Source organism: Hippopotamus amphibius, chromosome 16 (assembly GCF_030028045.1).
Source record: "Hippopotamus amphibius kiboko isolate mHipAmp2 chromosome 16, mHipAmp2.hap2, whole genome shotgun sequence".
NCBI classification, from domain to species: Eukaryota; Metazoa; Chordata; class Mammalia; order Artiodactyla; family Hippopotamidae; genus Hippopotamus; species Hippopotamus amphibius.
This window is the reverse complement of record NC_080201.1, coordinates 61,087,432-61,114,073: the sequence shown is the minus strand read 5'-3', so window position 1 is coordinate 61,114,073 and position 26,642 is coordinate 61,087,432. Positions and strand designations below refer to the sequence as shown.

The following is a 26,642-nucleotide window of genomic DNA, read 5'->3' as shown; positions in this document are numbered from 1 at the left end:
CTCAAGAATGGCTGATGCCTTAGAGGACTGGGACCGGGAGGGTGGGGGGGAGTCGAGGGAGGGAGGGAATACGGGAATATGTGTATAAATACAAATGATTGAACTTTGTGTACCTCAAAAAATAATAATAAATAAGTAAATTAAAAAAAAAAAGAATGAGTGGGCTTCTTAGGTGGCGCAGTGGTTGAGAATCCTCCTGCCAATACAGGGGACATGGGTTCAGTCCCTGCTCCAGGAAGATTCCACATGCCGCGGAGCAACTAAGCCCATGCGCCACAACTGTTGAGCCCATGCGCTTAGAGCCCGTGCTCCACAGCAAGAGAAGCCACAGCAGTGAGGAGCCCGTGCACCACAATGAAGAGTAGCCTGCGCACCACAACAAAGAGTAGCCCCCACTCACCACAACTAAAAAGAAAGCCCGCACACAGCAAAAAAGACCCAACACAGCCAATAAAGGAAATAAACAAATAAATTTATTAAAAAGAAATTGTACCTTCTACTCCTGTTTCCCCATATACCCGGAAGTGAGTAACCATATCTTCTTCCTTTATAAAAATAAAAAAAGAATTGAGTTATTTCCGCATTTAGGGGACTTTCCTGTTTCCCTTCTGCTTTTTTTTTGTAGTTTCCTTTCATTGTGGTTAGAGAAGATTATTTATTTATTTTTTGCCGCACCTCATGGCTTTCAGAATGGTGATTCCCCAACGAGGGATCGAACCCATGCCCCAACAGTGAAATTGCCACAGGAGTGACCGCCAGAGAATTCCTGTATCTTTAGTTTTTCTCAAAATTTTTGACATCAGGTTTTTAGATTAAAAATAATGTATCATTGCTTTTTAGAATTTGTTTCAGATTTTTTCCTGGCCTGAGTGTTGTCTTTTCTTTTTACATATGTAAAGTTTCTTAGTAAGCAGTAAATAATGTTAGACTGTGTTGATGAGTAGTTTGCAAAGATATCAATGATCTTTTATAGTAATAGTGAAAGCCTAGCTTTACCACTTAGTCTTATATTCACTTTTCTTCCTCCTTCTGTGATCTGGTAAATTAGTGAGCTTTGCAGTGACAAGAAGATGTTTCCCTGAGGTCCCTCTTCAGTATTTTCTGCAAGTTCTCTGAAGGATGGGCTAAATTGACTTGGAATCTTTTTCCAACTGAGCCTGTCTATATTCCTGAGGAATAAATTTGCTCAGAGCTTCTTTCTTTCTCTTTCTTTCCCTCTTTCTTTCTTTCTTTCTTTCCCTCTTTCTTTCTTTCTTTCTTTCTTTCTTTCTTTCTTTCTTTCTTTCTTTCTTTCTTTCTTTCTTTCTAATTCATTAATTATTTCATTATTCATTTATGTAGGCTGCATCGGGTCTTAGTTGCCACACATGAGATCTTTGCTGTGGCATGTGGGATCTATCATTGTGGTGTGTGACTTCTCTAGTTATGGCGAGCAGGCTTATTTGCCCCGGGACATATGAGATCTTAGTTTGTTTTTTGTTTTTTTAATAGTGGAGTATAGTTGATCTACAGTTTCAGGTATATAACAAAGTCGTTTAGTTATACATATGTCTATTTATCAGATTCTTTCCCCATATAGGTCATTACAGAGTAAAGTATAGAGTTCCCTTGCTATACAGTAGTTACTTGTTGAGTGCCTGTTTTATATATAGTAGTGTGTATATGTTAATCCCACCCTCCTAGTTTATTCTTGCCCCCTCCCCCTTTGGTAATCACAAGTTTGTTTTTTAACTCTGTGATTAGGTTTCTCTTTGTAAATAAGTTCATTTGTATAATTTTTCTTAGAATCCACCTATGAGTGCTATCATATATTTGTCTTTCTCTGCCTGACTTCTTTCACTTAGTATAATCTCTAGGTCCATCCGTGTTGCTGCAAATGGCATTCTTTCATTCTCTTTTATAGCTGAGTAGTATTCCATTATATATAAGTACCACATCTTCTTTATCCACTTATCTGTCAATGGACATTTAGGTTGTTTCCATATCTTGGCTATTGTGAATAGTGCTGCTATGAACATAGGGGTGCATGAATGTGTTTGAGGTATAGTTTGATCTGGATATATGCCCAGGAGTGGGATTGCTGCATCATATGGTAATTCTGTTTTTAATTTTCTGAGGAGCTTTCCACAATGGCTGCTCTTGCTTACCTTCCCACCAACAGTGTCTTTCTGTACGTTTGAAATTTGCTCAGAGAGGAAGAATTATATGCTCTCACTAGTCACGCAAGTTGTGACTTGTAATTGTGATTTGATGGATGTGTGAATTACTTGATTGTGGTAATTATTCACAGTGTATATACGTTTGTCAAAGGATCACTTTGTACACCTTGTATTTACATAGTTTAATTAGTGTGTTATATCTCAATAAAGCTGGAGAAGAGAAAGTGGAGGGTGTGCTGGGCTTGCCTCCTCTGAGTGGTGCTCAATCCAGGCTTCACATGAAATCTCTGAAGCATTTTTTATGTACATGTTTTCTACCCTCTGACTAGATATTCTCCTCAAACAGTCAGTGTGGGGCCAAAGCTCGATAATATTGAGGTGCCCCAGGTGATTCCAACCTGGATCCATCATGAGTCCTCCCATTCCTGAGGGCTGAGATCTGGGCTTAGGGTGAGGGGCTCTGCTTTGCATAGGGATGGATCCGGGCTGGTCTGTGACCTGAAGGGGATGGTCAGGGTCTAGCTGAGGTTTTCCCTGCTGCTGTGTTACCTTCGGGCCTCACCAGAAGGGGAGAGTGACTTGTTTTTTCTGTTTGTTTTATTTTTGTTTGTTTTTGGCCTTGCCACACAGCTGGCGGGATCTAAGTTTCCCGACCAGGGACTGAACCTGGGCCGTAGCAGTGAGAGCCTGGAATCCTAATCACTAAGTCCCTAGGGAAGTCCCAGGGAAGCGTGATCTGAAGGAAAGTGGAAAACCTCATCTGTTGCTCTCTGTGTACGAATTTACTGTCTTGAATTCCTCCTGTGACTGTTGGCAGCAGAGGACTGTCTTTTCCACATAGTGAGGTCATCCCTGTGTGTGTGGTTGTGGCACAAGAAGGGGGTGTGTTGATTCTAAGCATTAAACAGCATGTTTTCAACTTTTAGGACTGACTACTAAAGAATCATGGTGCCTAAGGGAAACGCCCGGAAGAGGAGGACCAGGAAAGAAAAGGATTCTGGAATGGTCCTTTCTCAGGTAAACTCACAATCTCAGTTGATTATTTCATCGTATTTCTTGAAATGCCCTTCTTTGGACTCAGTAATCTTCTCTGACTCTGAAGCCTCCTGCCTGACACCTGTACATTCACAGTCACCCTAGGCCTTCCCACAGTGCCTGTCACCTCCACTTAGAACCCATCTGCCCGAGATCCTGTGACCTGGACCTGGAACTTGTGTGGTGTCTCTGCTTGCATAGTCCTGGGCAGAGCTTCACGCCCTTGGATAGGTCAGTAATTGCTGGAGCCTGCCGGCAAAATCGATCAGGTCCTTAGGCAAACACGATGTGGCTAGGAAATAAAGAAAGACAGACAAAAGATGGGGTCGAGAGGGTCAGAAGCCTCTAGGGCAACTGACAAACTTCTTTATTATGCGGTGGCTTTTTATACACTCTCAGAACAAAGGGGGACATCAAACGAAATGACTCCTTCTTTGTTGTAACTTGTTCTATCTCTTCAAGGGCACCAGGAACTTGCGTAGTAGCTTGTACCATACATGGTCTCAGGATGTTCTCATACAATAAGGAGTCTGTGGGAACACATACTGCGGCCCAAGGAATCACATGCTCTTTGTTTAAGCACATACTCAAGGTCAGGGGTGGCGGGACAGAGAGCTATGTTTGTTTTACACAAATCCTTGAATTAAGGCAGCTCCCAGGGCCATGTCCTGGGAGCAGGACCCCTTTCTCAGGGCAGCTCCCCGTAAGTGATGTTGGGCGCCAGGGATTGTTGAGGGGCCCCATCTGAATGCACAGTCCTTTCTCTACAAAACGGAATGAAGACACTACACATGGAAGTCAGGTATTAATATGCAGAAATGCCTGGTAAATTCTGGAAGAGACCAATAAGTAGAACTTTGTTCTGAGTTTTTATAATACATTGGTAGCTAAATGACTGTGTCACTGACGTCAACATCTTCATGATTGGGAATGGAGTGGAAAGTTTAGAAACAGACATCAGTGATAGAGGGTGTTTTATTCCATCATCCATTTTAAACTATGAAATCAACCTAAATCGTTGAGATTTGGAAATTCTAGGAATCCGTTTTGTCACCTCCATTCTTCTGATTTTTGTCTTTTCACTGTGTTGGTTGTGTCCTTTGACACCCAGAAGGTTTTACCTTTGAAACAGGTAAGGTTTCAGCTTCATTCTTTTGTGTGGAGGTATGCAGATTTCCAGCAGCATTTGTTATTGAGATTGTCTTATTTTCATTTTGTAGTCTTAGCAGGTTTTGGAATCCATTTTACAGAAATGCAAAGAATTATTTCTGAGCATTCTCTTGTGTTCCTTTGGTTTATATATCTGTTTATATCGATGCCACACAATCTTAATTACTTCGTGATATTTTTTGAACTCTAAAAAATGGATGCCTCCATCTTTCTTCTTATTCAAGAGACTTTGGCTACTTGTGGTTCTTTGAAATTCTCTCTTTTAGCCTTTTTTTTTTCTATTTCTTCAGGAATTGTCGTGGGAATTTTGATAATGATTCCATTGAATCTGTAGAACACTTTGGGTAGCTGGGATACTTTAAGAGTATTAAGTCTTATCATCCATGAGTATGGGATGACTTTCTGTTTATTTGTATGTTTTATTTCTTTTAGCGCTTTTTGGTAGTTTTCGGTGTATACTCTTTTCACCTTCTTGGCAAATTTAGTCCTAAATATTGATATTTCATTTGTTTTCACTGCTCTAGTAAATAAGATTGTTTTCTAATTTTCCTTTGATATTGTCCATTGTATATAGAAATGCAGCTGAAAATTGTTGCATGTTGATTTTGTATCCTGCAACTTTTCAAAAAACGTTTTTTGATGTAGCAGTTTTGTTGTCAAACGGTTTCGGCTTCTACATGTCAAACCTTGTCTAGGAAAGAAGATAATTTTACTTCACTCTCAATGTGAATAACTTTCATTTCTTTTTTTTCTTTCTTTTTTTTTTTTTTTTTGTCTAATTGCTCTGCCTAGTGCTTTTAGTACTTTGTTGAAAAGTAGTGCAGAGTGTGTATCCTTGCCTTTTTACTGATCTTTGAGGAAAAGCTTTTAGTCTGTCACATTTGAGCATGACCTTAGCTGTGCTCTTTTCATAAATGGTGTTTATTATGTTGAGATAATTTACTGGTTTTTGTTGAGTGTTTCACTCTCTTTTTTTAAAAATGTGTATGTTTATTTATTTATTTGGCTGTGCTGGGTCTTTATGGTGGATCCTGATGTTGGATCTTCGTTGTGAGGTGCAGGATCTAGTTCCCTGGCCAGGGATCGAACCCAGGTCCCCTGCATTTGGAGTGCATTGGGAGTCTAGCCACTCGACCACCAGGGTAGTCTCAGGTGTTTATATCTTGAAGGGTTGTTGGATTTTGTCAAATGCTTTTTTCTGTATGAATTGAGATGATCCTGTGTGACTTTTTTCCCTTTATTTTGTTGATGTGGTGTACCACATTAATTGATTTTTTGTATGTTGAGTTCTCCTTACCCTTTATATTGATGTAAATAAAATCCACTTGATCATGATGTCAGATATTTTCACTGTGGTGTTGATTTTGGTTTGTTGGTGTTTTGTTAAAGATTTTGCGTCACTATTCATTGGAAATATTGATTTCTAGTTTTCCTTTCTTGTGCCTTTGTCTGGGTTTGGTATCAGGATCCCACAGGCTCTATGCAGTGAGTTTGTTAGTGTTCCCTCTTCAACTCTTGTAACATTTTTATTCTTTTGTAAATGCTTGGCCAAATTGGGTCCTGAGGTTTTTTTGCTTGTTTGAGGTGTTTGATTACTCCTTGAATGTCTCTAGTTATAATTGGGTTCCGACTTTTTTATTTTGTAAGGATTAAGATTTACTTTGGTTGTATGTTTCTAAGAATTTATCTGTATTTTTTTTCAATGTTGATTAATGTTTATCAACCAGGTCTTTCAAAACAATAGTTAACCACTTGAAAAATGCTATGAGCAACTGAAGTAGAGTTCAAGATTAGTTAAAATTCTGAAGCATAACAATGAACATACAATAATTGGTGATCCTAGGAACAGACATAATTTTAAATAATTTTCAATTTTTTCTGATTTGATATTTAAATCTGATATTAAATTTGATATTTTAATTTACAATTATATAACCATTGGTGTAAAAGCTATACATGTGCTATGAACAGTACTGTTTGATTCTTTTTTGTAGCTGTGAGCCATTAGGTACTGTGATTACTATATGTATATAGTATGTTTAAAACAAGTATTAAAACATAGATTGAAGAAAGTAGGTAGTTTAGAACAAGGGAAAGAAAAGGGTTATATGCTAGATCACCATAATCATTTAATATTCATTTGCTTTCCACAGTATCCAAGGCATTCTATACACAATTCTAATGGTTCCTATGTTAAACTAATCTTAAAAGTATTCTTACCCTAGATGAAGTGAACTTTTTAACGTACAATTTAATTACCCTTAATATCTATCCTATTACTTTACATGCAACCTAACACCACCACAGAGCTGATAGGTCAGTCTGTAAGTTCAGTGTCATAGTAAGCAACAGAAACCACTTACTTTCTGATCCCAACAAAAAAGAATAGAAGCTCAGAAAGTTGGTGCTAAGATATAGCCAACCATGACAAGGAACCCATCCTTTCCAATAACTGCATGAGTAATAGGTCACTAACTTTTCCTGCTCTGGTAAACCAAAACATTTTTCAAATTTCAAAAGGGCTTCTCGAAATTTCTCAGGATCGTCTTCTTTTGCAGAAGAATGTTTCCCTATTCAGCAATTAATCCTCTTATCTTTCCCTGTACAAAATTAGTAATATCTTCATTCGAATCAAATGACACAGATAAGGTCTTCATGATATTTTGTTCTAACCATTCCCAATGTTTGGTTATTTCTTCTCTGTTGACTTCACATGCAACTGACAGGTAAACTTGAGAATCTGGTGTATGGTGTAGGATGCGAAATGGAGCTACTTTAGCGGTAGAGTCTAAGACTGAATCAAGAGTCCCAACCAGAAGCCCTGTGAGCCTCCCGCCGCCTTCCTCCTGGTAGCCCCAACGCCGCTGCAGCATGAAGTAGTCGTTGGACCTTTTGATCAGCCACAGCTTCAGCGCATTTTTCAGGAGCACTTCCTCTGGCTTCAGCCACATTGCGAGGAACTTTATGCCGCCCAGGAGTATCGACCCAGATGCCCTCCTCACCTCACCCCTCCACCAGTTTCTTCCTCTACTCCTCCCACCAAATCATCCTCAGGTGGCAGCCGCTTAAGTTCTACTTTTCCACACTTCCCCCAACCCTCTTATCTGTATTTTTTTAATATAAATTTATTTATTTATTTGTTGGCTGCGTTGGGTCTTCTTTGTGGTGCGCAGGCTTCTCATTGCCATGGCTTCTCCTTTTGTGGAGCATGGGCTTTAGGTGCACAGGTTTCAGTAGTTGTGGCAAGTGGGCTCAGCAGTTGTGGCTCTCAGGCTCTAGAGCACAGGCTCAGTAATTGTGGCCCACGGGTTTATTTGCTCCATGGCATGTGGGATCTTCCTGGACCAGGGCTCAAATCTGTGTTCCCTGCATTGGCAGGCAGATTCTTAACCACTATGCCACAGTGAAGTCCCTTACCTGCATCTTTTTGATTCTATAATATGTAGGCATTATTGTTCATAGCACTCTTTTATAATCCTTTAAAAAATTTCTTTGACATTATTTGTGATCTCTCCACTTTACTCTGGTTTCAGTTATTTGAATCTTCTTTTTTCTTACTCTAGCTTAGTATTTTTCCATTGAATTTTTCCAAATGCCAACTGCTACTTTGTTTTCTTGTTTTTCTGCTTTCTATTTTATTTATGTCTGGTCTAATCTTTATGATTACATCTTTCCTTTTGCTAAATTTGGGTTCAGATTGGGTTTTTCCCCCTACTTCCTAGAGGTGTAAAAAACAGATTTTTGGTGAGATCTTTTTCTTATTTTAAGCATTTAGCTGTATATACTTCCTTTTTATTAATGCCTGCACTGTGTGTTAAAAATTTTGGTATGTTGTATTTTGATTTTCATGCAGATATGTAAAAATTCCTTTGTGATTTTTCTTTGATCCATTGGTGCTTTAAGAATGAGTTGTTTGGACTTCCTAGGTGGTGCAGTGGTTAAGAATCCACCTGCCAATGCCTGGGACACAGGTTCAATCCCCGCTCCAGGAAGATCCCACATGCCGCAGAGCAACTAAGCCCATGCGCCACAACTATTGAGCTTGTGTGCCGCAACTACTAAAGCCCGCATGCCTAGAGCCTGTGCTTTGCAAAAGAGAAGCCACCAAAATGAAGAGTAGCCCCTGCTCGCCGCAACTAGAGAAAACCTGTGTGCAGCAACAAAGACCCAACACAGCCAATAAAAAAAAATTTTTTTTAAAAAGAGTTGTTTAGGGAAGTCCCTCGGGGTGCATTGTTTAGGGCTCCATGCTTCACTGCTGAGGACCCCGGTTTGATCCTGGCTTGGGGAACTAAGATCCCACAAATGGCACGGCGTTGCCAAAAGGGAATGAATGAATGGATGAATAAAATATTTGAACTTAAAAAAAAATTGAGTTGTTTAATTTCCGTAATTTGGGGAATTATCTTTTTTCTTCTGCTGTGTATTTTTAGTTTTATTTTATTATGATAGAGAACATACTGGTTATGATCTCAGTCTCTTAACATTGTTAAGATTTGCTTTTCGGCCTGACACGTGGACTGTCATGGAGAATGTTCCATGTGTGCTTCACAAGCATGTTTCTGCTGCTCCTGTTGGGTGGAGTGAGCTGTACATGTCTGTTATGTCTCCTTGGTCTGTAGTGTTGTTCAAGACCTCTGTTTCCTTATGGATATTCTCTTTGGTTCCATCCATAAGTAAACCTGGGCAGTTCTATTCTTGTGCTATTTCTCTCCTCATTTCTGTTAATGTTTTCTTCCTTTTTCTTGGAGATCTAATGTTATATGCGTGTATATGTATATTTTTTTGTTTTATCTTTTTTGTAAATTGCCCCTTTTATCATAATATAATGTTCTTTGTCTTTAGTTTATTTTTTCTGATATTAGGTAGTCACCCCTGGTTTCGTTAGGAGGGAATTTGTTTTCACCTTTCTGTTTCCTATGATTTGTGATTGTTCACAGTTTTAACTCTCTGACATGCTGTCTCTGTGGCTCTCGATTTTGCTCTGTTTTCCTCCTGTTACTTCCTGTAGTGGTGTCTGTTCAGGAAACCTGCAGTGGTGAAAGGCAGGAGCTGTGGCCAGCCCCCTTCACTCCACTGTAACTCCAGAGGGAGTGTGTTGAGTATTTCCTTTTCATCCTGACGTTAGTTAGAAATGTGTTTTTTAAAAATAATTTTTTCCACATTCTTTCTTATCATGATTTTCAGTTATCCAAGAAGTTTATAACTTTGTTATTGTGATAATCATTTTCTTAATCTGTGAAAATAATGTAGAATGCTACTAACTTTTCTAATTTTGAGTCAGTGTTTTATTATTAGAAAAACTCTTTTGGCTGTTAATGCCTATCTATGTAAATTTTAATGGATTAAATTGTATTTATATCTTTGAATATAGCTATTTTATTGAGATTAGAGTTAAAGTATTATGTTTTTTTTCATGAGTGTACCATTTTTCTTTTAGTAGCCTATTATAGAATTATGTTTACAACCTAAATTACAGTTGATACATTGTCATTGTCTGAAGGGTGCTGAAATACACGTTAATAAAAGGATGATTAAAAAATTGAAAATGTATCAGGAAACAACTCTCATTTCAGTGATTAGGTGGACATGTGTGTGTGTAAGTTCATGGATGTGCATGTCCCTGGTTTAGATAAATGATATGATTCAAAACTATGTATTATATCTTTTGTAGTTGAAATTATATCTTCAGTATATTCAGTGGCCTTAAACTTTTTCTATGCTATCATGTTAATGGTTTAAATAGTAGTAAGATTAGTAAAATGTTTTATATATGTGTGTTTGTGCCCACATTTCTAATGATCTTTCATGGTTTTTTGCGTTCACCTTGGACTTACTTCAGGTTTTCTCAGGGATCCCTCTGTCAGTGTCCTTTTTTTTTTTTTTTTTAAGAAATTAAATTAATTAATTAATTAATTTGCCTGCATCAGGTCTTAGTTGCAGCACACAGGATCTTCATTGAGGCATGTGGGATCTTTCCTTGCAATGAGCAAGTTCTTCTTTGCAGTGCTCAGGCTTCTCTCTAGTTGTGGCATGAGGGCTCCAGGGCTCTGGGCTCTGTAGTTTCTGGCATGTGGGGTCTGTAGTTGAGAGGGTCTGTAGTTGAGGTTCGCGAGCTCAGTAGTTGTGGTATGTGGGCTTAGTTGCTCCGCAGCATGTGGGATCTTAGTTCCCCAACCGAGGACACATGTTACCTGCATTGGAAGGTGGGTTCTTCACCCAGGGACCACTAGGGAAGTCCCTGTCAATGTCATGGTAATGTTAATGCTCTCAGTTACTTATCTGTTTGATTCTTAGGTTTTAATTTCAGACTCCAGCCCTCTGAGTTTAGGTGTTTGCTGTGTCATTTGTTAACTTCTGGTCCTGAGTCATGTTTCTCAGAGGGTCTCTTGACACGGTTTTCTTACCTGTAAGATGGGAACCGATCTTTCTCCAACGAGCTGTTACATTGATGACACATTCATACCTGTAAAGCACAGTAATTTAGAGTAATAAGAAGTATTCCACGGACTTCCCTGGTAGTCCAGTGGTTAAGAATTTGCCTTCCAATGCGCGGGACTTGGGTTTGATCCCTGGTCAGGGAACTAAGATCCCACGCCACAACTACTGAGCTCACATGCTGCAACTACAGAGCCCACTCACTCTGGAGCCCCCAATCCACAACTAGAGAGAAGCCCTTGCACCACAACGAAGATCCCATGTGCCTCAACTAAGACCTGATGCAGCCAATAAATAAATTAAAAAAAGTATACCCAAACTTTTACTTGTTGTTACCGTCATCATAATTGAAGATTTTGACTTTTCTCTAGAGCACCTGTGGACTTAGTCTCTTGTAAGATGCCACCTAGACTGCAATTCATCATGATCCCGACTTTCACTCACTGTGCAGAACATAATAGCAACGCTTCTGGAGAGACAACTCATTGTGGAGTTTTATTTATAAGTGTTTCATGGGTTTTCCACAAAGATGAAAAAAACCTTAGTAATTGGAGGATCTCATAATCTCTCATGAAAAACCATATGAGTTAAAATTAGAGATTCATAATGTCTCCCAACACTTCTGCATAGACCTGGTAGAACACATACTTCAGCCAGATCGGTCCACCCCTTACTCCTCTTTTCCTTTTGTATGAAGTTAAGAACTCTGTTCATGGCCCCTTGGTGAAAATCTATTTTCATTTCAGGAGCGGTTGACCTTTCAGGATGTGGCCATAGAATTCACTCAGGAGGAGTGGGAATGCCTGGACCCTGCTCAGAGGGCCTTTTACAGGGACGTGATGGTCGAAACCTACGGGAACCTGCTCTCCCTGGGTGAGGATAACTTCCCTCCACAGCTGAAATTTGCCTTTGCACTTTCCCCTCTGTGTCTCTTGGGAGGCCCTATTTTCTTCGATTTGAAAGGCCTGTGGACTCAGACATGAAGTGGCTTCATGAGTTTAAACTGACCCTTTCTTCAGATGATCTGCCCGTTTCATGTTACATCAGGGGTTGTTCCAGAGCTTAATTATGCATAAAGCTCAATGGCAAACTTAAACAAATATCCAGTTTCCCATTTTCTACCTTTTAGCTTTTGACTTAGTGTTTCTAGGAAGAGAGCTCAGTATCTGCCTATTATATACAGTTCTGGATGCATTTAGAAGGAGGCAGTGGATGAATTTGTGAAGTATTTCTCCTGACCCACCTGTAATGTCCTCACTCGTTAGCTGAAGAAAGAGCTGTGATTTTCAGAAAACCACAGCACTTTACATTTTTTGTTCTGATAATCAGGAATTTCTGTTTCTGATCTGGCTATTATCTCCCTTTCGGAGGAAGAGAAAGAGCCGTGGGCGGTGGTGAGTGATGTGAAAATACCCAGAAACCAAATGGGTGGGAATGTATGACAAGTGTGAACAAAGATGGGGTCAGATAAGGGCAGAGAGGAAGCCACAACAGTAGTCATGTTTGGGAAACTCTTCTCACAGTGGAGAGTATTTTGGGAAAAGAAGTTCATTTATTTAAAAGTCTCAGAGGATATTTTTCATCTCCCTGAGTTATCACTGTCTTCATCATGTGAAATGTATTGTTTCACCCTGTAGTGGTGGTGCAGCTCCTCCAGAGACAAAGGCAAGGTCTTTATCATGATCTGCAACACTCACTGCCTGCCTTTGGGAACTGGTTTTTGCTTGACTTTGAGGAGGATGACGCAGGCTCTTTTATTGGGGTTTCTTGTGTCCTCACGTCTGCTTCTGGTCTTGATTCCACTGGATGCTCAGTGTCTCTGGAGTCCCACCCCTGAGCTGTTCCCAGTTTGATCAGAGTTGTTGTATGTCGAAGGCGTAATCAGAAGATGGGGAGGAACTGGCTGTTCTGTATTCCGCCTGGCTCCCCAGCACCTGTCTCAGGTCCTCTCTGCTGGTTGAGATCCCGCAGCCGTTTCTCTTGAGCAGGGGTGTGTGGAACAGCCAGGTGGGTTGCAAATTCTGTGATTATTACTTAGGAAAATTACAGAAAATGGACTGTGAGATCCTCTTTTTGATCCTAAATGCTACAAGGAGACCGTTGGTGAATCTGTCAGGTTCTTAGCTTGGCATCTGTGGGTCAATCTCCTGGTCCTATCTCAAAATCCTATAATGTCTGACCCTCATTTGTTGAATTGTTTTTTGCTCCTGTACTGCTCTCCCGTCTGGGGATGTTGACTCTTCCCGAGTTTACATTCTCCTTAGTTTGTATGATTTTAACTCCTAAATTCCTTTGCAGTATAGTCCAGAGTTCTGAAATTTTATCCAGTTCCTTTGCTGTGATAATCCACCCATGTGTAATAGGGAACTTGGCGTGGATTCTCTATGGAGTGTGTTTAGTGGTTACCAGAAAATATTTAATGGAGACACTTTCCCTCATATGTTGTGATATTTTCCTGCTCTGTTGAAAGTCGCCACTTGAAGCTACTCAGTAGAGTGGTCAGCATGTTCTGGGACAAGAGGTAGACAGTATGATGAGCACCTGACTGAGAAGTCTTTCCAGGTTTTTTCTGGCTTTGGGGACTGTCACAAGCCTATCTCAAGAGCACTGTGACTATGTTGTTCACGTATACCAATGACCATATATTTTAGCCTCTGTAAATGGTATAGGAATTTATCCCAGGATGCTAAATATGAACGAATCTGTTGTCAGTGTGACATTTTTCGTTGCCTGTGTGCCATTGTTCATTTCCATCAACAGCTGATTTTGAAGGATCTTAATGAGAGAGCCTATGAAGAGCAATGATACTTTCAGTGATGAACCGTCATTTGTTTTCTTTAAGACAGTGGTACTTTCATTTTGTATATTTGTATGCATTATACATAATTTTTACTTCTGTTTATTTTATCATCAAGTTCATACTTTCTCTGTTAATCTTCATGTTTTTGTTTTTATGTTTGTGATGTGTGGGATGGTTGATTGGGGAAGGGCATCGACCCCACGCTATAGTGGAATTGATCAGTCCCTTTTACAGTTCTTTATGTATTCTAGGTGTTAATCTGTTATCAAATATATAATTTGCAAATCTTTTCTCTTATACCATAGATTGTCTTTTCATTCAGAGCATGTTTTAATTCACAGTAGTTTATAATTTTAATATAGTCCAAGTTTTCTGTTTTTCTCTTGTGGCCTGTGTTTTTGGTGTTATCTGTTAAGTCCTTGGTGAATCTAATGTCAAGAAACATTCCCTGTATGTTTACTTGTAGTACTTGCATATACTTGGGAGTTAGGTTTAGCTTTTTGAACCATTTTGAGTTAATTTTTTTTCTGTAGTGTAAGACAGTGGTGCAACTAAATTCTTTTGTTTGTGGCTCTCTAGTTTTCTCAACACCTTTTGTTCAGTAGACTGCCCTTCTCCCATTGAATGGTCCTGACACCCTTGTGAAAAATTTTTTATTTTTTTGCGAGTACACCAGGTTCAATCATCTGTTTTTATACACATATCCCCGTACCTCTATCTATCTTGATGCCAATACCACACTGTTTTGGTAATTTTAGCTTTGGAAGAAGGTTTGAAATAAGTGTGAGACCTTCCACTTTTTTTTTTCAAGCTTATTTTCGTTATTCGAGGTCTCTTGAGATTCCATATGAATTGTCGGATGGATTTTTCTTTTTCTTCGGGAAAAAGCTATTGGGATTGCACTAGGGCATAATTTGATGTGTTGACCACTTTGTGTAGTATTGACATTCGTACAGTATTGTCTTTCAGTCTGGACTTGGGATATCTTTGCATTTATTTGTGTCTTTTATAAGCTTTTCAGCAGTCCTTTTTTTTTTTTTTTTTTAAGATTTATTTATTGGGCTGTGCTGGATCTTAGTTGCACCACTGGGGATCTTTACTTGAGGCACGAAAGAATTTTCAGTTGTGGTATGTGGAATCTCTAGTTGTGGCATGTGAACTCTTAGTTGCAGCATGTGGGATCTAGTTCCCTGACCAGAGATCGACCCAGGGCCCCCTACATTGTGAGTGTGTGAGTACAGACTCTTAGACTCTTAGACTCTTAGAGCACACTGGAAGTCCCTCAGCAGTCTTTTTAATTTGCAGTATACAGATCTTTCCTGTCTCGTATATCATCATGTCTAAGTATTTTATTTTATTATTTGATGTTATTGTAAATGAATTGTTTTCTCAGTTTGTATTTTGATTGTTCACTTTTAAGGTTTAGAAACTGAATTGATTTTTGCATGTTGACTTCATCTCTTGTAAGTTTATTTCACTCTTTCATCATTTCTCACAGCTTTTTTTACAGAATCTTTATGGCTTTCTACATGTTTTATCATGTCAAAGATAATAGTGTTTCCTTTTGCTCCTAGGATGCCTATTACCTCTTTTTCTGCCTCTCTGTTCTTTCTAGGACTTCCAGTATTATTTTTTAGAAATACTGAGAGCAGCTATCCTTGTTTTGTTCCTGATCTTAGAGGAAATGCTTTCATTCTTTCACCATTGAGTGTGGTGGGAGCTCTGAGGAACTGCTCCATTGAAGCAAGGTTTTCAGCATAGTCCTCTAATTTTTCTGAACAGAGAACAATTTCAAACATAGTAAGGTTGAACCATAGTATGTATGCCTGTCGCTCAGTGAGGCCAAACAAACTAAAACATTGGAGTTTGGAGCAGAGAAAGGTTTATTAGTCAGAGAGGTGCCAGCCTGGAAGATGTTAGACCTAGATTTCCCTAAAATCCATCTTAGATGGCTTCTCAGGTTGTAGGATATTTTAAGGCAAAAGGAGAGAGGGGAGGGGCGTGTCTGATCCCAGCTTCACCATAAGATCTCAGCTGCAGACTTTGGGCAAAATGTTGTGACATCTTCCAAATTATTCCATATGTTCCTACAAAACAAGTTCCTGATCACGGTCTTCTGATCCCTTAGCTTCTTTCTAGAAGAAAGCAAAAGCAATAGTTGTGACATTTTAGTATTTACGTACATAGAACTGATGTGACTGCTTAAGAATTTCACTTCTTGCTTGACCTGTGAGCGTCATCTGTTTTTTCAGTCCTCTTGGGGCAGCTGGTTGAAGCCACCGTTTGAGCTCATAGATTAAGGTATCCATTTAAGTTACCAGTCATGGGAAGGCATCTTATGGGCTTGCTTTTCCTTTGTTTCTGCATTCTCTCCTTCCCCTAATGAGTATCTGCTTGAATCTGCTCTTTGGAACTCAGGGAAGATCCAGGAGACTGAAGCCTTTTTCTACCAAGAGCAATCAGGGGACTTGGGAAGGCTTTTGTACCTGGGAGGGCCCTGCCAGGTCCCGTTTGGTTTCAGTCCCCCACCCCCCCTTTTTTTTAAGAACTTTTATTGAGATACAGTTAACAGACAATAAACAGCATATATTTACAGTGTACAATTTGGTATCCCAATCTCCCAATTCATCCCCCCCCAATCCTCCCCGCTTTCCCCACTTCGTGTCCATGTGTTTGTTCTCTACATCTGTGTCTCTATCTCTGCCTTGCATTTCCTCTTTCATAGTTGTTAGCATTTGCCTTATGTATTGATGTGCTCCTATACTGGTTACATATATATTTAAAATTATTATCTCCTCTTCTTGGATGGATCCCTTGACCTTTATGTAATGTCCTTTCTTGTCTCTTGTAACATTTTTTATTTTAAACTCTATTTTATCTGATGTGACTATTGCTACTCCAGCGTTCTTTTGATTTTCATTTGCATGGAATATCTGTTTCCATCCCCTCACTATCCGTCTGTATGTGTCCCTAGGTCTGAAGTGGGTCTCTTGTAGACAGCATATATATGGGTCTTGTTTTTGTATCCATTCAGCCAGTCTCTGTCTTTTGGTTGGGGCATTTAGTCCATTTACATTCAAGGTAGTTATCGATATGTATGTTCCTATTACCATTTTCTTAATTGTTTTGTTGTTGTTGTTGTAGGTCCTTTTCTTCTCTTATGTTTCCCGCTTAGAGAAGTTCCTTTAACATTTGTTGTAGGGCTGGTTTGGTGGTGCTGAATTCTCTTAGCTGTTGCTTGTGTGTAAAGCTTTTGATTTCTCCATTGAATCTGAATGAGATCCTTGCTGGGTAGAGTATTCTTGGTTGTAGGTTTTTCCCTGTCATCACTTTAAATATATCATGCCACTCCCTTCTGGTTTGCAGAGTTTCTGCTGAGAAATGAGCTGTTACCCTTATGGGAGTTCCCTTCTATGTTATTTGTCATTTTTCCCTTGTTGCTTTTAATAACTTTTCTCTGTCTTTAATTTTTGTCAATTTGGCTACTATATATCTTGGCGTGTTTCTCCTTGGATTTATCCTGCCTGGGACAGTCTGTTCTTCCTGGACTTGGGTAGCTATTTCCTTTCCCATGTTAGGGAAGTTTTCAACTAGAATCTCTTCCAGTATTTTCTCGGGTCCTTTCTCTCTCTTCTCCTTCTGGGACCCCTATAATGCGAACGTTGGTGCGTTTAACATTGTCCCAGAGCTCTCTTAGTCTGTCTTCAGTTCTTTTCATTCTTTTTTTCCTTATTCTTTTCCGCATCAGTGATGATCACCATTCTGTCTTCCAGGTCACTTATTTGCCCTTCTGCCTCAGTTAATCTGCTATTGGTTCCTTCTAGTGTATTGTTCATTTCATTTATTGTGTTGCATATCTGTTTGTTTGCTCTTTAATTCTTCTAGGTCTTTGGTAAACTTTTCGATCTTTGCATCCAGTCTTTTTTCAAAGTCCTGGATCATCTTCACCATCATTATTCTGAATTCTTTTTCTGGAAGGGTGCCTATCTCCTCTTCATTTAGTTGTTTTTCTGGTGTTTTATCCTGTCCCTTCATCTGGTACAAAGTCCTCTGCTTTTTCATTTTCTCTGTCTTTCTGTGGCTGTGGTTTTCAGTTCCACAAGACGAAATACTGCTGATACTGCTGGATACTGCTCCCCCTTTTGTTTACTACTGCTCAGTCTTGAGGGGAACAGGCTTGGGACAAGAAAGGGAGTAAAATTTTGGATAGAGAGGTTAAACTCAGCAGGGCAATGCAGATTTAGGGGGACTCACTTTCACAATCATGGTCTCCCACTCTACTGGATTGAGTGTTTGGTTTCTTTCTATCTGCCTGTGTGTGTACAGAAGAGACTCTTTGGATGGCCTTTTCCTGTATTTTTCCTTCTGATTTTTGCTAAGAACATTCTTGCACAATCACATGGAATATTATGTTTTTCTGGAATATAAGTATGACAGTGGAAATTATGGAATATACAATTAGATACATTACACAGCAAATCATGTAATAGATGTAATCCTGCTTTCTCGCTACAACATCACACTCTCCCTTTTAAAATATCTTTTCTTTCTGTTCCGTAATCATAGTAAAATTCTCATAATAAAAAATAGGACAGTATCATGTTAATTGCTGAACCAGTTCTTTAAGGTCAGTGTTTTAGTTGCCCTCGTACAGTTTTCACACAGATATGCAGTCACCAGCTGTGCTCCCACATATGCATATACCCTGCACTCCCATCAGATCCTTTCTCAGTCCTGACCTTTCCTCACGTGGTACCTTGATGTCCTGGAAACACTGTGCTTTGCTCGCATATTTAAGTTGTTCTCCTTGTCATCCCCAAATCGACAGCACTCCTTCACCCATCCCTCCACATTCCACATCATTCACACTATACAAATGATCCCTCATAATCTGTTGAACAACTTTCTCAGGACACGATCTAAGTCACTGTCTCCTTCAGTAATGACTCAGAAAGCATTCCTCAGAGGGGTGGCTGAATAAACTCCATAGTTACACAGCTCACTTCTTGCATCTCCCTGACGTGTTCTCTCTAAACTCCTGGTGTTAGTTGTATGATTTGGTAGTGTGTCCTGCCTGGGTGGGTGGTCTTGCTTCAGAATGAGTGTTCTCAGTCTGTAGGTCCAGATTCAAGTTACGGTTCTCTCACCCCTTTCTTTGTCTGTTGGGTTAAAGTACATGAGCTGTGCATCTACTTCCCTAATTTGAAAACTCATGTTAATTTACCTCAAGCCGTTTAAACGAAATTTTTGCTGTCAGCTGGCTTAGAATATTGCATGTTTTGTCAGCAATGGTGAAAAGTTACTTTTTAAGAAAAAGATATGTTATTATTCTGTCATGCTTTTCATAATATTCCTTTGTCTGCATTATATCTTGTTTGCTTTTCGTGTGCACGGTCTTCTCCACAACAATGTGTCTTGTCCCAGTTAATGAATATACAAAGTGCTCATTGTTTATTCCATATATTTTGGAACCATTAAACTACCTTTTTTTAAAAAAAAAATTTATTTATTTATTGGTTGCGTTGGGTCTTCATTGCTGCGCATAGGCTTTCTGTGGTGGTAAGCGGGGGCTATTCTTTGTTTTGATGCACAGGCTTCTCAATGTGGTAGCTTCTCTTGTTGCAGAACATGGGCTCTAGGCATGCTGGCTTCAGTAGTTGTGGCACATGGGCTCAATACTTGTGGCTCGCAGATTCTAGAGCACAGGCTCAGTAGTTGTGGCGCACAGGCTTAGTTGCTCCTCGGCATGTGGGATCTTCCTGGCCCAGGGATCGAACCTGTGTCCCTGCATTGGTAGGCGAGTTCTTAACCACTGCGCCACCCGGGAATCCCTAAACTACCTTTTTAATGATACTGCCTAGGTAGGGAATGCTCTACTTATTTGTTGATAGAACTGGAGAATATTTTATGTATTAATTTATATGTGTGATTTATAGATGATGGCCATTCAGCACGTATTATGCAATATAAGTGACACATACTACTTGTTCATGTTATAAAGTGCTTTTCCCTTATGGGTCTGTAGTTTTATAGCGATATTTAGAAAAATGTATTGTTTTCCTAAAAACGGTTTTGTCAAATGCTTCACTTCCTCTATGCTGTATTTGTTTTACAATTCTAAACAGCCAGTTACTTAGATTATTCATTGGCAGAGCTTATTTTGGATTATTTACCATTATAATATATTGTTTGTTATTTAGCATTGATTTATATTTAGTAAGTCTGCAGAATATACTGCAGAATATTTTTTTCTTCAGTTATGAGACAGCAGCATGTTTAGTGTTAATTGGTATGATGTTTGGGATTATGGTTAAAAAATACCCTTTTGTTGAGAGCTGACATATGTCTGTCCAACCTGAGTGGTTTAGTCATAGCAGTTTGAAACCTACTAAAAGTGATTTGAATTATATTTTATCACTCTTTCTTTAGTTAAGCATTGCATTCTTTGTGTGTTTATACAGCTTTTAAGATCATGTTTGGAAAGTTTCATGACTGTGCTTGGAATAAGTGCTATTGTTGGTGTCATATCATGTAGTCAACATGAAACATTGGTTTCTGAATTGTACTCACAGGATACCTGCGGATGTTTATGTCTTGTAGATATCTGTCCTACACATGAGATGAAGCAGTTAAAACCAAAAGCGAACAGTGACCGAGGAGAAGTATTCCAAACACTGATGTTGGGAAGACCTGAAAGCCATGAAATCAAACATTTGCACATCTGGGAAATCCAGGAAGACTTTGAGTGTCGGGGCAGAGATGATGAAAGCAATGACAAAGGAATGCCTGTAACCCAGAAAGGAGGTCTCACTGATGGAAGAGACGAACATGGTAGAAGGGATGCAGGAATCAAACCCATTGGAAACAGACTTCGATTAAATGTTCAGGAGAAACTGCAGCGATTTAAAACTGACGGGGTATTTTATGAATGTGATGAAGTTGAGAGGCCTAGCAACAGTCGTTCCTCATTTTCACCACTTCAAAGAATTCCTCCTAATGTCAAAACCAACATCCCTAATACCCATGAGAATGATTTTATCCATCCTTCAGTACAGACACAAGAGCAGAAAGCACTCAGGAAAAGACCTTACAAATGTGATGAGTGTGGCAAAACCTTTCTTCAGGAGTCTCACCTTATTAGACATCGGGTCACCCACACAAGAGAGAAATTACATAAATGTGATGTATGTGGCCGAGTCTTTAGTCATAAGTCAAGGCTTGCAGCCCATCAGAGAATTCATGCTGGGGAGAAGCCCTACAAATATAATGAGTGCGGCAAAACCTTTAATCAGGGCTCATACCTCAGGAGACATCAGATCATTCATACAGGAAAAAGGGTATATAAATGTGATGTATGTGGCAAAGTCTTTACCCGAAACTCACACCTTGTCACTCATCAGAGAATTCATACTGGAGAGAAACCGTATCAGTGTAATGAGTGTGGCAAGGGTTTTAGTCAAAATGGGACCCTTTCAAGTCATCAGAGACTTCATACTGGAGAGAGACCTTACCTATGTAATGAATGTGGCAAGGCCTTTCGACAAAAATCACATCTTCGACTTCATTTGAGAGTGGGTACTGGAGAGGGACCTTTCAAATGCAATGAGTGTGGCAAGTTCTTTAGTCGAAATTCATGCCTTAGAAGCCATCGGGGAGTACATGTTGTAGAGAAAGCTTTCAAATGTAATGAGTGTGACAAGGCCTTTAGTGTAAAGAGAGACCTTTTAAAGCATAAGAAACTTCATACTGGAGAGAAGCCTCATAAATGTAATGAATGTGGCAAGGCCTTTCATCCAAAGTCACATCTTCGCCCTCATTGGAGAATACATACTGTAGAGAAACCTTTCAAATGTAAAGATTGTGGCAACTTCTTTAGTCAAAATTCATGCCTTAGAACCCATCAGGGAGTACATGTAGCAAAACCTTTCAAATGTAATGAATGTGGCAAGGCCTTTAGTCGCAGTTCACATCTTCGGGTTCATTGGAGAATACATACTGGAGAGAAACCTCACAAATGTAATGAGTGTGGCAAGGCCTTTAGTCAATGTGGAACCCTTGCCAGTCATCAGAGAGTTCATACTGGAGAGAAACCTCACAGATGTAATGAGTGTGGCAAGACCTTTAGTCAATGTGGAGCCCTTGCCAGTCATCAGAGAATTCATACTGGAGAGAAACCTTACAGATGTAATGAGTGTGGCAAGGCCTTTTGTCAGTATGGAACCCTTGCCAGTCATCAGAGAATTCATACTGGAGAGAAACCTTACAAATGTGATGAGTGTGGCAAGGCCTTTAGTCAGAAGTCACATCTTCAAGTTCATTTGAGAGTTCATACTGGAGAGAAACCTTACAAATGTAATGAGTGTGGCAAGGCCTTTAGCGTAAAGGGAGCACTTTTAAAGCATGAGAAAGTTCATACTGGAGAGAAACTTTACAAATGTAAGGAATGAGGCAAGGCCTTTAGTTGAAAATCACATCTTTGATTTTTCTGGAGAATACATCCTGGAGAGAAACCACACAAAGCAATATGTATGCTGAGTTTCAAAACTGAAGATCAGAACTGTAGAACAATGAGAATTTATGTTGAAGGGTGAACTTTTAAATGTAATGGATGTTTTAAATTTTTACATCAGGTATGCACACCTTGGTGTAATGAGAGCATTCATACAGGTCAGGATGTATACACATGGAAACTCTTTTCAAGCAGTGTGTCCTTAGGGTTGACCCCAGAACCCGTATTTGGGACAATTCTTACAAACGTAAGGCATATGGTGAATATTTTGATCAATTCTTACAACAGACTATACACCAGAGAATGCACACTAGGAGTAAATCTTTAGTTCTCTTAGATGTTACATACTGCAGAATCATTACAAGTCACCAGCTGTTAAAACTTCTGATATGGGACTTCCCTTGTGGTGCAGTGGTTATGAATCCACCTGCCAGTGCAGGGAACACGGGTTCAATCCCTAGTCCGGGAAGATCCCACATGCCGTGGAGCAACTTAGCCTGTTACTGAGCGTGCTCTCTACAGCCTGTGAGCCACAACTACTGAAGCCCTTGTGCCTAGAGCCTGTGCTGTGCAACAAGAGAAGCCATTGCAATGAGAAGCCCCCGCACTGCAATGAAGAGTAGCCCCCGCTCACCAAAACTAGACAAAGCCTGCGCACGGCAATGAGGACTCAATATAGCCATAAATAAATAAATAAATAATTAAAAAAAAAAAAAACTTATGATGTGTATTTAAGGAAGAAGGACATTTGTGGAAATGGCCTGTTGTCTTCAGTGTTTAAATATTTGATTACTGATTTATCTTGAAACCCGTACATTAGTATTTGTGCCTTTCAGCCTGAAGTTTGAAGTAATAAGGAAGAACAGGGACTTCCCTGCTGAGCCTGTGGTTAAGACTCCATGCTTTCAATGCAGGGGGCATGGCTTTGATCCCTCCTCGGGGAACGAAGATCTCGGATGCTGCGTGGTACAGCAAAAAATAAATAAAAATATTGGGGTGAAGAAGTAGAGAAGAATAACTCTTGACTCCACCTGGGAGTGTTTCTTTTACTTTAACCTTGTATTATATTGCTTTTGGTAGAAGTGAATTACTAAAGGGATGTTGACTGTAAGCTTAAAGTATATATAATGGGCCATCTCTGGGTACCCTGCCACCCTTGTAATGAGTGTTAACGTCACATACCTTTGGTTACCTCCCAGGGACCGTCCTGACGAGGCCCATCTGTGGTTGGCTTCACGAAGGAAAAAATTAACATGCCCCTTCTGGAGTGTCACCGGAAAATTGATCCGTTTAAGAAAAAAATGGAAAAATTTATTTGAGCCGGAATAGGGAAGAGCATCTCAGAAAGCTCTGAGAACTGTTCTTCCTGTTAGAAATCACGGCACAGTTATATAATTTTGGAGACAGCTGTACATCCAATGACATATTATTGACAGTTCACATAATCCAGGTCTAAGCATCATCGTGGTGGGTCGTGTGAGCCTTTACAAGATCAAGAAGCAATGTTATCTTTTAAGGAGTTGTCCTGTTGGTGCTCGGGGACCATTCTCTTTCTGGCTGAGAAGTTGTTCCTGCTGATGGGTCAGGTTTGGTTGATGCATCAGGCAAATACACAATGTGCGGTGTGGAGAGGGAGGAAGCTACAGGGCAGAGGAGAGTTTGCATTTAAAGTATTCTTGTCTTGGGATTTCCCTGGTGGCGCAGTGGTTAGAATCCAAGTGCCAGTGTAGGGGACATGGGATTGATCCCTGGTCTGAGAAGATCCCACGTGCTGTGGAGCAACTAAGCCCGTGAACCACAAACAGCCTGCACTCTAGAGCCTGCAAGGCACAACTTCTGAGCCCATGTGTTGCAACTACTGAAGCCTGTTTGCCGAGGACCCTTGCTTTGCAACAAAAGAAGCCACCGCACTAAGCCCATGCACTGCAACAAAGAATAGCCCCCCTGCTCATCACAACTAGAGCAAGCCCCCTTGCAGCAGCAGAGACCCAGTGCAGCCCAAACTAAGTAAATTTATTAAAAACAAAATAGCCCGCCCCCGCACCCTGGTCCAGCTTGCTCACTCCTGCTTGCTGTGCCCAGGCCGCCCCCACCAGATGGGGTGCGTTAGGTGCTGCGCAGAGACACTGCATCTCTGTGAACGTGCTGTTGTGAGCAGCATCAAGTGTGTGGGCTGTGGTGTGCAGCCTGCAAGCCATCTCTGTGTCCAATGTGGCCTGCCTGTCATGGCCCTGGGGGCTGGGGACGGGCGCAGTCCAGGTGCTGTGCACCGGTCCTGCCCTGCTGTCAGTGTGGAAATTCACAGACAAACTTGAATGGGTAACAACAGAAAACTGTTGGAACAGTGAGAATCAGCAATTTTGCACAGGAAGCTTTGGGGGATGTTAACTGTAGTCTGCCTGAAGTTGGGACAAAATTGAACAAACGAATTTGGTGCTTTGAAAAGTGTGAAAGCTGCTAGTGAACTCTGTTCTCTATCAGGAGAAGTAACTGAAATTACTGAAGCTCTAGCAGCAAATACAAGACTTCTCAACAAATCTTGTTACGAAGATGGTTGGCTGGTCACCATGACGTTCAGTAACCTTTCAGAACTAGATAAAGTAATGAGTGAAGAAGTATATGAGAAATACATAAAATCTATTGAGTGAAAATGGAACCCCTAAGTAAACTAGTTTGAAATAACTTAATCTAGCATAGTTGTCTTAAATTAGTGGTGGATAGATTTTTAAAAAGCAACTTTTAGCAAAATACTTGTAGCAATGTTTCCTGAAGAAAATAACCCCTTAACTTCCTAGTGACTTCAGATAAACACTGTGCATCTAGTTCACAGCAACCTATGATTTTTAGGCTAGGCTCCAACTATAATAAGAATTCTTGAAATTATCTGTGGTAAAACTAGTTATAAAAAATTATGTGGACTTCCTAGGTGGTGCAGTGGTTAAGAATCTGCCTGCCAGTGCAGGGGGCATGGGTTCGAGCCCTGCCCCAGGGAGATTCCACGTGCCGCGGAGCACCTAAGCCTATGTGCCACAACTATTGAGCCTGTGCCCTAGAGCCCTTGAGCCACCACTATTGAGCCCATGTGCCACAACTGTTGAAGCCCACGCGCCTAGAGCCCGTGCTCCACAAGAAGAGAAACCACTGCAGTGAGGAGCCCGTGCACCCCAATGAAGAGCAGCCCCTGCTCGCAGCAACTAGAGAAAGCCCGTGTGCAGCAACAAAGACCCAACACAGCCAATAAATAAATTTATTTTTTTAAAAATTATGTAATTTAAGGATAACAGTGTTATCTTAAGCCTTATATATAATATTGTAACTAGCTTACAGCCATCCCTGGATTTGGGTCAAAATCCTCAGTGAATATCCCTTTGGAAATAACTGGCAGTGGAGAAGAGTGTGTTAGTTGTATAGTGTCCGATGATGAACGTTACTATCTGAATTTTGCAATATACTGTTTGCCGGTGCTATTTTAATACAGTAAGCAACAGTTTTGCAGGAAAATAAGAAACAGTTTAATAATAAAATATTTACCTTCTTAATTAAAAAAAAATGTTGTTTTGCCATAAAATATAAATTTTATATCACAGACATCTGACCTGAAGCACGACTGTGCTCCCTCCCCCTTTAGTATGAAAGAAGCCTGAATTCTAAGTCAGGGAAGATGATTCTTTGGGACACTTGTTGGCTATCTTGTCTCTCTGCTGGTTTTCCAAGTAAAGTTGCCGTTCCTTGGCCCAACAACTAGTCTCTGGATGTATTGGCCTGTTCTGAGCAGTAAGAGCTTGTCCTTGGTAACATGGTGATCTTACGCCTTCGTTACAGGCCTTTGATGATGGTCTGTGGAACAGAATAAGATAAAGGGGCCGACTTCATTAGCTGTGGTTCATTGGCATCCATGTTCCCTGGAAGAAGAAGGACCCTGAATTATCACATTCATTAGTGTGTGAATTGGCGCCAGGGAGGAGCAGAGAATAATGTAAATGATGACATGACTCACCATTGTTGTTATGTTCTAGGTGCCCTTTTGTAGATAGCCCAGGGTGCGTTATAAGTGCGGAGTGCGCTACCAAGTGACCGTGAACAAAGTGGTAAGAACATCAAGCTATTGGGTTTTATTTGTTTCTGTTTTTATTTTTTTTAACTTTTTTGGCCACATTATACCACACATGGGATCTTAGTTCCCCAACCAGGGCTCGAGCCTTTGCCCCCTCCAGTGGAGGCACTGGAAGTGCAGAGTTATAACGACTGGGCCACCTGGGAAGTCCCTGGGCTTTTTTTTTTTACCTGAGAGGAGAGTGACGGGTTACTAGCGACTGTTTATCCACTAGAAATAATGCAGGGGTAAAGTTGGTCACTTTCTCCATTGAATGGTAATAGCAACTGTATATATCTGTGTTTAAGGGAAAGTTAGCCTTATTCTTGAAAATTTAAGAGAGAAGTATTCTGGAGAAGAACATTTAATGAAAATATTCAGAATAGTGGGTGTATGTGTATGATTCACACTTAACTGCTGCCATTACATTTTGCTACT

General features: G+C 40.1%; 1 protein-coding gene and 1 pseudogene across 1 annotated transcript in view; both read left to right on the top strand.

Moving 5' to 3' along the window:
- Positions 1-24,455, top strand: part of LOC130838424 (zinc finger protein 347-like) — a 25,901-nt gene extending 1,446 nt beyond the window's left edge. Inside the window, exons 2-4 of the mRNA XM_057711502.1 lie at positions 3,086-3,176; positions 11,549-11,675; positions 20,203-24,455. Coding sequence (XP_057567485.1) covers positions 3,105-3,176; positions 11,549-11,675; positions 20,203-22,049 — 2,046 coding nt within the window. The 5' untranslated portion in view covers positions 3,086-3,104 and the 3' untranslated portion in view covers positions 22,050-24,455. The remainder of the gene's footprint in view (positions 1-3,085; positions 3,177-11,548; positions 11,676-20,202) is intronic.
- Positions 23,068-26,642, top strand: LOC130838155 (glycine cleavage system H protein, mitochondrial-like; annotated as a pseudogene).